Below are 15,654 nucleotides of genomic sequence, written 5' to 3' on the forward strand. Positions count from 1 at the left end.
TTGTTCTCCAGTACTTCACCTACAGTGTGCTGCTGACTCTGCTGGCCTGCTCTGTGTTCCTGCACATCAGCAGTATAGGCAAGCTGGCCCTGATGCTGCTCATTCAGCTCATCTTCCTACTGCTGCTCGAGTGGCCTCTGGTGGACCTGTATGATAACGCTGATCTGCTGGTCACCGCCAATGCCCTGTAAGTTCCCACTTGATCAGTTAACTGTTTAAGGCTACTTTAAGTTGCACCCATTGCTGACACAGATAGCCCTTTAGTCCCTTCAGAAAAGTATTAATGTAAAAAATAAAATAAAAAATGTAAATAAAATAGGACTCTCTGGAGCAGGTAAACATATTGTAACATGCATAAAGCCAAGTGTTGCCTATAGGTGTAAAAAGCTCTACAGCATTTAACTGTGGAGCAGAGGAACTATGTTCTATGGCCCAATCTCATTTCGCCCCTTGGCTCCACCACTTACCCCAAACCCTCTCTTTTGAATGTGCACACCAAGGAGAAGGGTGTCTTGATTCTTGTTAGGATTATATGACCCTTCAAACTGAGATTTTTTTTTAAGACACAATCCAAACAGAGGGCTGAGAATCACTGGCAAGATAGCGAGCAGCACAAGCCACAAAAGAAGCCCACAAATAAAGTATTTTCCTTGTTAAATAACCACTATTGCTTTAATAGTTTAATGTGCAGTTTCAATGTTCTATGGCCAATGTCTTTATAACAAGCTCTTGAAGGGTTGTCTCAATTCATAGGGGGACGATTTCACCCCTTTTCCCCCTGTAACTCTGTTCCAACAAGGAAGGGTTACACTTGAAATTAAGGGGTAGGGGTACAAATTAGAAATGCTATTGGCCATTAATGCTGGTGCTCAAGCCAATATTTTTGAGATAAATTGGGAAAGAGCTGTGATGGTTATCATTCAACATCACTAACTGTAATCTAGTAAAAAAAAAATATTTACTCCAAAAAAAAGAAGGATATACTCATTACATTTTGCTGATACAATGTAATATCACATTATACAGATATACTATACATATACAGATTTACTTTTTGGGCAAAAAAAGCTTATAGTTATTTGCATTATTTCCTTTTTTTGTATTAATTACACTCTGGGCCATTAATATCAGTCGATATTACCAGAAAGCTGACGTACTGTTCAGACCCCAGTTTTATACGGTTTGTAGGTCTCTTGCCAGAGAGTCTACTGTGTTCCAGGCTCTGTGTGTGTCTGTGTGTTCTTTGTGGGTCATGTAGGCCACTAATGGGAGTATTTCTATTTTTGTATACAGGTCCGGTTTCAATGGAACACATTGGTAAGTTCATGACACCTAGCGTTGATTGTGTGCTCTTGTGAAATATAGTTCAATGTCAGAGCGACTGATAGAATGAGCCCAAGTCTTTCCGCCTAACCTTGAATCTAAATTTGTTCTAGCTTTTCATTGTCTTTTCCCCTCCTAGAAACTCTGCACTTTTACACAAACTCATAAAACTGAATCCGAACAAAAGCAGAATAGGCTTATAAAATGTAACTGGAGTGACCGTAAAGATAAACGTATTCATGGGTTCATTTTTACTGCAAATCACTGCCTACAACTTCTGCTTCTGTTCAGCTCTGAGAGAATATACGGCCTGTGTTTACTTCCTGTTCTCCATATAGCCACGAAAGGATGAGTAAGGTGTCCTTGAAGGTGATGACTCCAGTAATCCTCACTGTGTTTGTGCTGGCGCTGTACTTGCATGCCCAGCAGGTGGAGTCCACTGCTCGCCTGGATTTCCTGTGGAAGCTTCAGGTACCTCTCGCAATGCCCTCGGGAATTAGACTGTCCTGGAACTTTGAGATAAGAATAGATGTGACACAATGAGCAGTATTGAGAGTATTGGTAAAGAAAATATGCTAGACACCCTACTCTAAGAGACTGGCACACATCAATTAACATTTTTTATAGCAAATAGAAACTGGTAGTAATTGTAATATGACCTATCTGCACCCATCTCTTCTCCCAATGAAAATGTAACTTTTGTTTTTAGCACCTACAAAAAGTGCAGCTGAAAGCTGAGTGAGTTCAAATGGTACAAATGGTTAGTTAATAATAAATTATAAATAAAAGAATAATACATTTCTGGCAACCTGAAGTAAAGAATGCCTATGCTAATACATTTTAACAGTATTGAAAACAGTAAAATACATAAATACCTTTAAAAAAAAAAGTACATTAAATTAACAAAGACAAGAAGAAAATGTCAAATAATTGGTGTATAGGCAAAAAACTTAAGCCCAGAGGATTAAGTATCATTAGGTTAAATGTCCTCGAGATCATGAAATGTCAGTCATCCCTAAACCCTGCAGCATTTTATTGTACTTTTTATGCCCTTAAATGACCTGGTTCTATTAGTGGGTCCAGACTTCCATTTCTTACTATCATAGTTTCAGAATATAGTCACTGTTTATTTTTAGTTGTGTACTTAATTTGAATCCACAAACTATACATTGTGTCAAAATATCTTGAGGAATGGACCAATAGAAACTCTCCAAAATGACCGTAATCTGTTGATACAGGTTTTTCATTGGATGTTGATGAAATGTTAGTTTGCTTTGTGATTTACACAGTGTGAAATAAGGATCTTTAATAACTTTCTTTAGGGTGTCGCACAATAATACCTCAGTAATTACAGATGTTATTGTAAAAGGAAAACAATGTTTTACTTTACTTAATCTGTTTAAATAAATGTCTACAGTTAAAATTGTTTTTTTTTTTGTGCCACACTCTCCTCGATGCTAAAGGAATAATTACTGCATGACAGTTAAATTTTTGTTTTGCTATATGTATCATTAGGCAAAATGTGGCAACTCTTAGGAAATGGCTTCCCTTTTTTTGGCTCGCTTACAAGATACCAATTCCTTATAAATAAGTTATTTTTAGTATTTGTTTATCTACATCTATTCTAACATGATCTGGAGATTTTCCAAGCTAAAACTCTAAGATAACGGGTTTTGTTATTGGCGTTAGTGCCTAAAACGCTGTGCACAGTACTGTGCATCATCACAAACAGTTAAAACAGCTTACTGTACTCAAAATATCTTGCTTTACTAAAACATGCACTGTATTTTAGTTTATTTTTTAACTCCTAAAATTACCAGGATCTATGCGCTTCCAGTCCCCAATTATATAATTTAAAAATACATGAGCAATTTTGCGTGTAATTTCTGAGAAATAGACCTTTGTGTAATAAGTCCAGTTACTTAACATGGTAATAAAAATGATGACACAATAATAAGCATGTCATGACCTGGGTGTCCTCATTAGCTGTGTGCGTGTGTGTTCTGTTTTCAGGCTACTGAAGAGAAAGAGGAGATGGAGGAGCTGCAAGCCTACAACCGTCGTCTCCTTCACAACATCCTGCCTAAAGACGTGGCTGCCCACTTCCTAGCCAGAGAGCGTCGCAATGACGAGCTGTACTACCAGTCATGTGAGTGTGTGGCTGTGATGTTTGCCTCCATCAGTAACTTCTCTGAGTTCTACACGGAGCTTGAGGCTAATAATGAGGGCGTGGAGTGCCTGAGACTGCTGAACGAAATCATCGCAGACTTTGATGAGGTAAGAAGGTGAAATGAGGACACTGTGGTTAGCTGCATTAACTCTTACTCTGGTCAGCTGTTCTTTTTGTGTGTCCTTAGTTCTAATCATTGTACTTTTAGGACTGTTTGATGGTTGTATTTACAACACAATTAGGATGCTGCGTAAAATAAAAACAGAATTCTGCCATCTTTTTCGGGCCAAAGACAAATACATAAAAAAAAAATAAATTAGAATGCATCACCGCCAACAATTAACTAGAACAGATGTTTAAACAAGTGCCTAAAATACTGTATATTATTAAACCCTGCACTTTACTGTACTTTTTTTTTTTTTTTTCTTTCCTCGGTGGATCAATGCTTCCATTCATCATTTACAATTTTTGGAATACATTGTCGCGTCTCTTAGTTCCTCTCATTGTACTTTTAGGGTTTTTTTAATTTGGAATTGGGATTGTAAATCAAACAATCAAAGTATATAAAAACAGAATGCTATAACTTGCCACTCAAAGACACACATTTTATTCACAATAGAACATAGAAGATGTGCAAAAAAGAAGCCATATATCAACACAATCCAGAAATGCAGTCATATCCTTTGGACAAAAGCTTATTTAAAATGGCAAAATGCAAAAATGTTCAGTGATCATACAAATCTAAATCTTAAAGGAGGTTTGTCCCAGAGAAAACAGCAGTGCTTCTGAATGGTGTTGACATAGGGCTTCTTCGTTACATGTTCACGTTTACGTGTTCACAGTCAATAATTTCTGGAAGTGTTCCTGAGCCCATGCATATATTTCTAGTACAGCCTGTTTTTAATCCAGTTCTTAATCCTGTTTTTAAACACCTAAGGGGCCAGATCACTAGCTTCAACAACTGACTGTCAGCATGGTCTTTTGTGCACAGGGATTTCTCCAGATTCTCTGAATCTTTTGATGGTATTATAAATTGCAGCGTGCCAATGTCTGTGCAATTTTAGGTTAATTTTATTGTTTTTTGTTTTGGCAGAGTGGTGCATCTTTTAACATCTCTGCCTTTTTAAAGTGCTGGTTTTATACCCAGAGTTTCTTAGAAGCAGTCACATGAGTTGGTCGCAAATTGCAGATGTTTTTTTAATTCGTTTTTTTTTTAAATCTGTTTCTGCCATCAAGTTCTAAATGAGTTTTAAAAATATTTGACTTTTTTATTAAATCTGATACACATCTAATGTGTTCTATTGTAATTGAAGTATGGGCTTGAGAGATTTGCAAAATGTTGCTTTCTATTTGTGCTTTTTTAATTCTATTTACATTAAACATAGCATACAGTTATTTTTGGAACTGACTTCATTCACTGACTTTCTTTTTGTTCTGTCTCAATGACTGAATGTGTTCAGATCATCAGTGAGGATCAGTTCAAGCAGCTGGAGAAGATCAAAACAATAGGCAGCACTTACATGGCAGCGTCGGGCCTGAACGCCTCCACGTATGACCGAGAGGGCCGCTCACACATCTTAGCGCTGGCTGACTATGCCATGAGGCTCCGCGAGCAGATGAAGTATATCAACGAGCACTCCTTCAACAACTTCCAGATGAAGATCGGTCAGTAGCTCGACATTTTAGCCTGTAGATGATATGTTTAATTACAAACATCATGGTGTTGCACATAATTTGTAATAGAATCCACATTTATAACAATAAGCACAGATTCCTTATCCCAAAAGTATTTAATCATGCAACATCATCCCAGAGAACACAATTTCACTACTCCACAAGAGTGGGGGGTATTTATACCTCTAGCTCACACCTGGCATTAAGCCAGAGAGTCCTATTCTATTGGCAGTACTTCACTATAGTAACTACACAGGCTGTGTGTATCCATTAGTAAGTAGCTAAATACGGTCGATTAATTTGACAGTGTTCAGCTGACCTACACAATGACATTAAAAATTACACTGTGCATATGTTTTTGATTAGATGTTGTCTTAAATATTTGGCACATTGTATTGGACCAATGCTATGCTTTTCCTCATTACTACAGACAGTAAGGATATATTTTGACAGTATAAAAATGCTGAGTATGTATGTGTTTCACAGGTCTGAATATTGGACCAGTGGTAGCCGGGGTCATCGGTGCTAGAAAGCCTCAGTATGACATCTGGGGGAACACAGTGAATGTAGCCAGTCGCATGGACAGCACAGGAGTTCCCGACTGCATTCAGGTACAAGTTCTTGCTAATCTTTACACACAAACATCTCTTACTTTTTATTTTTGTAAGCACCACTATATATAACTGTTGGTTCTATGGAAAAAAAACAAAAAAATGTAGCTATTCTCTGTAGAAACAAAAAATAAACAAATACAAATAAAAATACAGTTTATTTTTTTTTTTGGAAAGGCATTAAAGAAGAAATCTAATGTGTAATGTACGGGTATTTTAGTGAAACATAACTACTACAAACTTTTGTCAGACAGTCCATTCTCCCCCAGCATTCACGATAGTCATGATAAGTTGACTAATGAGCACAGACAAATAGATGTGATAGAGGAACAGATTGCAAAATTATTCAGTGGAAATGTATGAATTCTATACAGAATTGATTCTGAATTGATCTTTTCATTTATCCTACCTATTCTTTCATGCTCATCAGTCGACGTATCATGGTTTAAGACAGTGGTGCTTGGAGAAAAGCTGGTGCTTTTAAAGCTCTCAGTGCCTCATTTTAACTGTCAGGGCCCTCAGAATTCTACCAATGAAGTGTGGAGATACTTTGAACTTAATGGTGTAAAAATAGTGATTTCTTTGCATTTGCCCTTATCGCATAGCATTGTAAGGCTGTTGGGAGCTACAGCTAAAAGTGCTGTATATCAGGATACTGGGAGTAAATGGAGGAAGGCTTTTCAACAAAAGTTCTTACTCATTATCATGTTTCACTAAACCCCAAGTCCATTTTACACCAGATTTCTCCTTCAAGCTTAGTCCTCCTGGGCTACATTTTTCTTTCAATAGAGAATATTGATTCTGAATGTGTAGTCCAAGGCTTGTAGTCCTAGGCCTAATCCCTGTCTGGGAAACTGATCCACAACATACTTTCAAAAAGCACACAGTATAAGCATTGATTTAATTCATGCATGTACACTGCCATCTGCTGTACTGTGGCTGCAATTACAGTCTCAGAATAGTTTAACACTCAGAGTACAGGAATACTGGTTTCAGTTTGCTAAAATGTGTACAGTTACAAATGTAATATTTAAGATGCTTCAGTTAAAAAGTATTATTCAATCGAATGGTCCAATCATATTAAAGGTTATATATTTTAAACAGCAAGGGCATGTATATTACATATATTCATGCAAATATTTTACTTCAGATGGAAAAAATAATATAAATAATTTACTGGGAAAGATTTACTGTTTTAAAATAGTACCTATTCACTCTAAGGTTCTTAACCAAAGAAATAGACAATTAATTAACTGTATTTGCATTCAAGTTCAATCTGTAAGGATAGGCCTACAGCAGTGCTTCGTTTCTTAGTTTCAATTTTAAAGACAACCTGCACTTTAAACATGTTTTAAATGGTTTAGAACTACTCTTGGGTAGAAATGTTTGTATATATTTAGTTTTTGTGTTAAATGTGTTTCTATTGCCTGATCACAATCTTGTTATGGAAAAAACAGCTTCTGTTGGTACATTAAATTTGTGAACAAAAAATGTGTGGAACATGTATTTATTTGCTCACATAAAATCTATACAAAACTAACTTTTAAAATTCAAATGAAAAAAATCTAATTAAAGATAAATCTCTCCTCTCCACAGGTGACTACTGACCTGTACCACGTTCTGGCCAGCAAGGGCTATCAGCTGGAGTGCCGTGGCCTTGTCAAAGTGAAGGGGAAAGGAGAGATGACCACTTACTTTCTCAACAGCGGCCCATCCAGCAGTTAACACTGACCAAATAAATGCCTGCAGTTGCACTGAAACGAAAGGGAGGGGGCAGTACGCTCTGAAGGGGCTGAAGCGGACTTCTCACGCCGTTCCAGCATATAACCACTGAGAGGCTCACACACAGGAGCATCCTAACGGTGGTCTTCTATATTGTATGTGAAATATGCACACAGTGAGAACGTGTTCTCACTCTCAGCTGCTCTCTTAGACTGCCTACAGAGTTACAGAGCCAACTCACTGAGCGCTCTCGCCTTAGATGGAACTAACTGTGGAAGAGGCTGCGTTTTTATTGTTTTGTCACGTTTTGGACGTTCTACACCAAAATGTGTATTCCTTATTTATTTTTTTTTCTGTTTAACTGATTTTTAAAGAACACTTTAAAGGCAAAAACACAGAAATATATATATATATGCAAAGATGAAGAATACGAATGCAACTGACCAAAGAACAACAATGTTTGATATAGGAACACTACATTCGCATTTGATATGTCTGATACCTGATTTTCCTTTGTGTTTTTATGATTTTTGAAGATCTATGTTTTTTGACGGGCACTTAAAACTCTTTTCTCTCGTGCACCACACCATCAAGACTTTACAGACTAGAGAATGAGCTGTAATGTGACTTTTATTCACACGGCCTACTCTACCCTGTCCTGTTGATGTTTAGAAGTGTTTCGAGGACTTTATGAAGTGAAGAAACTATGAAGGATAAGTGCTGGCTTTGGACCCAAGAATTGTATTTTATTCTTTATGTTCTTACTGAACCTGTAAGTTAAGTGTGTGTGTGTGTGTGTATGTGTGTGAGAGGGTATGTTTGTGTGAGAGAGAGGTCATTCTGTCATCTTTAAAGGGCATAACTGCTCACTGTGAGATTTCTATAATCTATGTGCAATTACTTTCTTGCCAAACTGACTGCTCCTAGGCATGTCTGACCTATTATTATCAATATTTCTACATGTACATATAGATTTTCTCTCCATTCCTAAAAATATTGGTTTGATCTAAATTTATAGTTATATTCCAGTTCCATGTAGGTCTGTCACAATAAACACATCTTGGAAAATATTTTGTCCCAGAACCAACTAATACAGGATATCTTTATTTTAAGGCCATTTCATGCTACTAATATAATAATACACAAACAGTGCATTTGATTAGTTTAAATATTCAGAGAATATAAACATGTTTAAATACACTGAATAAATAAAGCCACTGTTTTTTTTTTTTTTAAATGACATCTCACACTAACACATTAACGTTAATGGGATCTCTTCACTAAATAAACACAGGCAATATCAAGGTCAGCAAAAAATAACTTACATTATGTCCATATATTGTACGATAAGTTAATGTCATTATTGTGACAGGCCTTGTTCCTTCCTTTATCCCTCTATAAAAAAGAAATCGCTAGTAGAAGCAGAGCTGATTTACTGCTTTACCTGAAGAAGATCATGCTTAACAGCCTCACAGCTTTTGTAAGCCTCTTACTAGTGTGTAGTTGCTAAAAGAGCTAAAAGAGCTATTAAAGTCACTAGTGTCTAAAATAAATAATAACTAAAATAGTAAATACATCACATAAAGCAGCTCTCAAGTTTTAGTGTAGCACATACAGTTTAAACAATCAAATTTACCGAAATCCAATGTAATTTTTCAGCAATGATATACACACTATATGGACAAAGGTACCAGGACACTGCTCATTCATTGTTGTCCAAACTGAAGAATATTAATATTAAAGAGTTTATTCTGCTTTGGTTGAGTTTGAGTACTTGTTTCTACTGTTTAGCATTGCTGTAAGAATTTGATTGCATTCAGTGACGAGCATTAGTGAGCTCAGCATGTTGGATGACCACCTTCACATCCCCTACTCATCCCAAAAGTACTGGATGGAGCACCATCATTCCAGAGAACACAGTTCCACTGCTTCAGAGCTCAATACTAGGCATTTATACCCTCTATTCTACATATGGCCTTAAAAAAAACACAGCTCATCTCCATTTACCCCCAGCATTCCCAAATACAGAGCTTTTAGATGATTCTCCCAACAGGCTTACAATGCTAGTGATGGGGGCATAGTGTTGCCATGCAAAGAAATCACTATTTTTACACCTTTAACAAGCATAGAGTAGCTCTACACTTCATTGGTAGATTTCTGAGGGCTCTGACATTTAAAACGAGGCACTGAGAACTTTAAAAGTGCACAGATAGTTTATTAAAAGCACTATTTAAACACACAGTACCTTTAGGTAGTTTTCCAAAAGTCGCCATCATGATATTGAGCGTCGCCATCATGAAATTAAGTCATGATAAGTCAACTGACTAGCACAAATAGGTCAGAAAAGGGAACAGATTGCAGAATTAACTCAATGGACATCTGTATTATATTCATGCATTTCCATGGAATTAATTTTGAAATCAGTTCCTCTCTCCTACCTGGTCATTTAAGCTCATCAAGCGACTAATTGAATTTCCAGATTTTGGCACTCGGAGTACTACATCAATGTACTCCGGGTTTGTATAAACATTTTTTAAAATACACTAACTGCACTTCGGTGCCTCGTTTTAAATAGCAGGGCCTCAGAATTCTACTAATGAAGTGTGAAGCTACTTTGAGCTTGGTAATGGTGTAAAAAATAGTGATTTCTTAGCATGGGGAATGCTATGCCCCTATCACTAGCACTGTAAGGCTGTATTTCAGAATTAACTAAAAAGTTCATATTCATTATCATGTTTCACCACAACCCAAGTCTATTTTACCCTACATTTCTCCTTTAATTAAGCTGTACAAGTATAATGACAAACTTACTTAAATCACACTGATCAGCCACAATATTAATACAACTGAAGCAAAAAATGTTGTTAAATAGATTAAATAAATAAAATTATATATATATATATTTTGGAAAACAAATATGAATCATCCTGAAGTGTCCTCTTATTATAGTGCTTTATAGACTTACAACTGTATATTAAAACGACAATATAAAAAGGCCTGTACAGTCTCTGCTATTTGGATGCACTAATCATGCCCAGTTCCACGTTAGTAAAAAAGAAAAAAGAAAAATAATAACTTTCTTACAAAATGACATCCAGTATTTTTTTTGGTCCGTTTCAGTCTCTCAATACTGCAAGCCCATCCCATGTTAATACCCTTCTCTGTTGTTTTTTTTTCTTTAAGATGTGCTCACTTTGTAGGAGTTATTTGGTGTGATAATACTGACTGCCTGATATCACGAACAGTATAATGTCAATAATGAAAATGGTGTATTAGTGTACTTACAGACTTGGTGTGCAGTTGATCGAGCAGTCTTTACATAGAAATCTCATTTTCTCCTTTCTGGTCCAAATGTTCAGGCTGTGATGGCTCCCGATATACACACAGTCAAAGGACTTCTTACTAAAAAAAGAACATGGACAGGGTTATAGCGGTCTTCAAATCCTCAGAAACAGGGATGTGCTGTCCACTCATATATAAAGTACATACCGGTACTTAAAACTCCCAGGCCTTACAGATTTGACTTGGACCTGATGACACTGACCTCTATTGTGAATGTTCTGACCAGGGCTGTGTAATTTAGGGCCAAAACTGTATGTTCAAAGTCTGGGAGACCAAAGTCCACAGACTTGAAGTTAGTTTTCCACACAGGGATCAAGTCTAGACTTAGAATAGACTTTCATTCAATGAAAAATATCCATTAAAATAGGGCTGTGTGCAAGAAATGGCAATATAATTCTTATGAAACAGCTGTTAACATGCAACATATCGCAATATACTGCGATACTGTAGGCAAGGCAATATATTGAGATTGTTTAAATCAAATCCTGAATACAGAGTACAACAATGCCATCTAGTGTGCATTGTTTAAAGAACACAAAATTAGCACATCTGACCCCAATCTTTACATGAAAACTAGTAATTAAAAATCAATACTCCAAAACCAAAATATTGCAATATGCTTTTTTAGCTGGGAAACTGCTCCTTGGGGGTCTAGAAATGATGGTTGAAACTCTGTAACCCAATATCTAATATGCGGACATTATATAATAAAAACTATATAACTCCAAACTCCAACTACTGATCTACATTTGGGATAAGAGGGGAAAACATTACATTTGTTTTTTTTTTTCTTCATCAGGCTATTACTTTTTAATTTTAATACAGTCTAACAGTAGGAAAAGCTAAACTGTATCATTTCTGCGCTGTATTGCCATCAGGACAGAATAAGACTGAGGGACTGCTTCACCATCACCACACTGGATTAAGCCTTCTGCAGTAGCTGTGTTTAAACTATAGTGCTGTTAAATGGGATTTGTGATCCATCTGAATTATCAATATTATACGCTGGTTTTCAAAAGAAAAAAGAAATGCACTTTGTTAAAAAAATATTTTTTTCCCACTCAAACAGGATAAATCAATAAACTGAGTACTTTATTCCTAGTTGTTTATTCCTAATGTGTGTTTATTTTATTGTGTTGTATTTATTTACTCTTCCACTATAAGGTTAGCAGCACTGGCAACCTGAAATATTTGTCTACTGGTTTCAAATTGAACCAATAGATGAATGCCCACCAGGGTGCATGATGGGACCAGGGAGGGTAAACATGGGCACCATCATGTGCTAGTGTACTGTACTGAACTTCTTCTAACTTGGCATCTTTACAAAATTCTTAACATTACAGTTCATGTTTAGAATGTTCAGAAAAATATTTTTTAAATTATTTGAATGGAAATGTTATTTTTAACGTTTCCATAATGTTAGTATTCATCATCTGGAAACATTATCTGAAAAATATTTTAATAACTTCCATTATGTTTTATGTTTCAGAATGGTTCCTGGAACATTTCTATGGTTTTTACCTTCCTGGAAACCTTTCAAAACTTTTCTTAATTTTCTTTTAATGTTATCTGTTGTGGGATAACACTACGAATCACTTCAGAGAAAGCCTTATGAAGCTACTGCTTCCTACCATAGCAAATTTCAGTCTATGTTCAGTATTTAAGACACCTTGTTAAAAGTAAAACTCTCTCTATTCTAAAATGATACTGTGGTTTCTCTCTGCTAGAATCTAGTTAGTTGTATTAAATATGGTTGCCTGGTTCTGGCTCAAGCGAGCTCACACTTTTATTATGTACCTGTGTGCATTCGAGATACCCCTCGCTGCAGAACCACAAGTCCAGGGGGTGGGGGTGGATCTGATCCAAGGGGTGGAGCCTGACCTCCTGACCACCCATATCTTCTTTTCATTGGTTTTAAGTCATCGCATTTCAATTCCTCGTTAAACTTAACACGTGTCGCTTACGTTTCCCGACCAGGACTTATTTTATCTTATCAAATAAATCCTGGAACCCAACCTTAAGACTTTTACCGTTTATAGATCAAAATGTTATTTGCTACGTAGCACATTTAAATCACACAATACAGATTTAAAAGAAGGAACATGTCTGTGATTACAAACATAATAAAATGCTGTACATTTCCTATATAATTATTAACTATTTCATTTTTTTTATCTTTAATAAAAAGGGCCTAAATAAAAAATAAATAATTAAAATAAAGGATGCCAATGAGTGTCTTATCTACCAGCTACCATGTTCATTTATTATTACAGATATTAATACACAATCAAAACGGCGAACAAAGTCAAAGTTAAATCAGCTTTAACCGTCAGTTAGCCACCTACTAGATAGCTTAGGTTGTTCGCGCAAACAGAAGCAATCAGATTTTCAATTAAGTAAAATCACCCAACGAAACTAATTAATAGCATTAGCAAAATGAAAATGTGTCTATTATGAACTTACTTTCACGTTCGTGATTGTTTACTTGACTCCGAAAGGCGAGTGAGTAAAACCGGATGGGGAAGAGTCCGATCTGCTTCAGACCAATGAAAACACGACGTAGGAAGAGTTGGATCAGATCCAGCCCCACCCCCTGGACTTGTGGTTCTGCAGCGAGGGGTAGTTGGTGCATTCAGAGACACAATCAAATTACTGGTAAACATCAATCTTGCATTGCGTAGGTCGGAATTAGGTCTAAATATCAGAGTAAAAAAATCAGGTGAAGAGAACAGAGTGGACAATGAAAATCAGGAAAAAAACAGCATGTGATTTTAAAAAAAGACCTAGAGTCAATTTTTTTTAACTTTTTACAGTGACTGTTCTTGTTCTTTTTCAAAGTTACATTACGATTTTCCAAAATTATTTTAAGAACTGTGATATTTTACTAGGCTTAAGCTGTCCCTCACCTAAATATGGAGACAATATGATAAATTAAGTGAAAGTGAAATCAATATTATTTACTTGTGAACATGCAGCAAGTGCCTTCAGTCCCTTTAAATAAAACAGTGTGAAGATTCTTAAGGTGACAGGGTGGACAGGAAATTCTCTCTCTATATATATATATATAGTTAAATTTAACATTTAGATCAATATATAAATATATTAAACATATAGATATTTGAATAAAGGTATTTAATAAATAACTGAAATGAATAAATCTTTTTTTTTAACTATTTAACTTTTACTTTTTTAACTCATATATTTGGCCCAGACATTATTGAAGAAAAAAATGTCGATATTCTATAAATGTGTGAGCGTTTCTATATATATATTTTATTTTTACATAAAGCTTTTATATTAAACACAGTGCAAACATAACATGAAAATTTCTGCCACATAAAAATTCTCCGACAGAAATGTACGCAATCTTTAAAATGGAATATGCTTCTGACAGAAACCTGTAGAAAACACTTAATGTGGCAGTAACTTTTCAATATTTATATTTTTGTATTTTTAACGTGTTATTTAACCTCTAAAACAAATTCTTCAAGTTAACCAGGCAGCACTACGAACATGGCAAACAAAAAACGTCAAAGACGTCAAAGAAAACTGTATGAAAACTGTATAAAGTTATTTACACTGAATGGTAACACTCATCTATATTTGTAATTTGTGTTAATTCAGAGAATTGTATTTATTTATTTATGCTGCAGACCTAAGAGACACGTTATTCTGACCCAAAGTAATTTTAATTATGTTGAGAAATTTGAAGCAGGCAGTTTGTAAGGCTTTCTCTGATGTGATAAACTGATTTTACTCGATTATAATGTGTATTTACAAAAACATTACTAACTCTAACACAGCTCTGACTCAGTTTACTCAATGCTTTTTTAAATAATCCACTTTTACAGTGAAGGCGAGGTAAAGCAACATATTGAACATAAAGCCAATATGGCGTCCGGTATTGATTGGTTTGGTAGCGCCACTAAACCCACCCAAATTTGGCCTTTTTAACTTATTTTTTATTCACAAACTTATAAAAATATGTTTTATTCAGCAAACAAGAAGCTTTACGTTAAATATTTTCACTAGAGAAGCAACAAGAAACCAAAGTTTAACCAATTAACACTAAAACAAACACAAACGCGGTAAAATCTGTTCTTACCTGCTCTGAGGTCTGAAGCTGCTGCTGATCTCCGCAGGTGTTCGCTGATTGCTTCAGTGTGATGCTGAACAGCAGCGCTAGGGGGCGCTCTGAGACCGCAGTCTGTGCCTTACACCTGTACCTGTCTCTCAAACAGTTAATAATAATAATAATAATAATAATAATAATAATAATAATAATAATAATAATAATAATAATAATAATAATAATAATAAAAAATTACAGAAATAACAAAAGAACAGAAATTACTAAACACTAAATACTAAAGACTAAAACAGACAGAATAATCACTCACACTAATTCACTAATTTTTGTTTTATATTCTCTACACGGAAAGCATAACATTAAATGTGCCATTGCTTTCCCACATACCGCGTTTCATTTATGTAAATGTTACATATATACCAATAAATTATTTATCAAACACTAAATAAAAAGGAAGAACTTAGAAGAGCTTAAACAGGCTGCCAATAAAAATACAAATAATTTAATCACCTGTATCATTTTATTTTGCTTTATTTAAATGTATTATTTATTTTCTGCATTAAAACAAACCACTCACTTTCTGCATGTTTTAGAGTACAATCCTTTTTTATTTTGTATTAAACACATCTGGGAAAGAAAATAAAGTATTTGAATTTGCAAAATAAAGCATGTGAAAATTTTGAAAAATTAACACACTTAATTAATTTGGAATGTTTTTTCTT

At 35.2% G+C, this 15,654-nt stretch overlaps 1 protein-coding gene and 1 long non-coding RNA gene across 3 annotated transcripts in view; one reads left to right on the top strand and one right to left on the bottom strand.

Moving 5' to 3' along the window:
- adcy6b (adenylate cyclase 6b) overlaps positions 1 to 9,259 on the top strand; it is an 86,439-nt gene extending 77,180 nt beyond the window's left edge. For both annotated transcript variants that reach the window (XM_022676867.2, XM_022676866.2), the window contains exons 17-23: positions 12 to 187; positions 1,294 to 1,317; positions 1,662 to 1,794; positions 3,337 to 3,600; positions 4,954 to 5,158; positions 5,654 to 5,778; positions 7,375 to 9,259. In XM_022676867.2, the coding sequence (XP_022532588.2) occupies positions 12 to 187; positions 1,294 to 1,317; positions 1,662 to 1,794; positions 3,337 to 3,600; positions 4,954 to 5,158; positions 5,654 to 5,778; positions 7,375 to 7,503 (1,056 nt within the window). In that variant the 3' untranslated portion in view covers positions 7,504 to 9,259. The remainder of the gene's footprint in view (positions 1 to 11; positions 188 to 1,293; positions 1,318 to 1,661; positions 1,795 to 3,336; positions 3,601 to 4,953; positions 5,159 to 5,653; positions 5,779 to 7,374) is intronic.
- Positions 1,712 to 15,068, bottom strand: LOC125806748 (uncharacterized). The gene is made up of 4 exons (XR_007441567.1): positions 14,948 to 15,068; positions 10,786 to 10,902; positions 5,014 to 5,180; positions 1,712 to 1,835 (listed from the first exon to the last, which is right to left on the bottom strand). It is a non-coding gene; the product is annotated as an uncharacterized LOC125806748 (long non-coding RNA).
- Positions 15,069 to 15,654: the final 586 nt, after the last annotated feature.

This window comes from Astyanax mexicanus, chromosome 13 (assembly GCF_023375975.1).
Source record: "Astyanax mexicanus isolate ESR-SI-001 chromosome 13, AstMex3_surface, whole genome shotgun sequence".
Taxonomy (NCBI): domain Eukaryota; kingdom Metazoa; phylum Chordata; class Actinopteri; order Characiformes; family Acestrorhamphidae; genus Astyanax; species Astyanax mexicanus.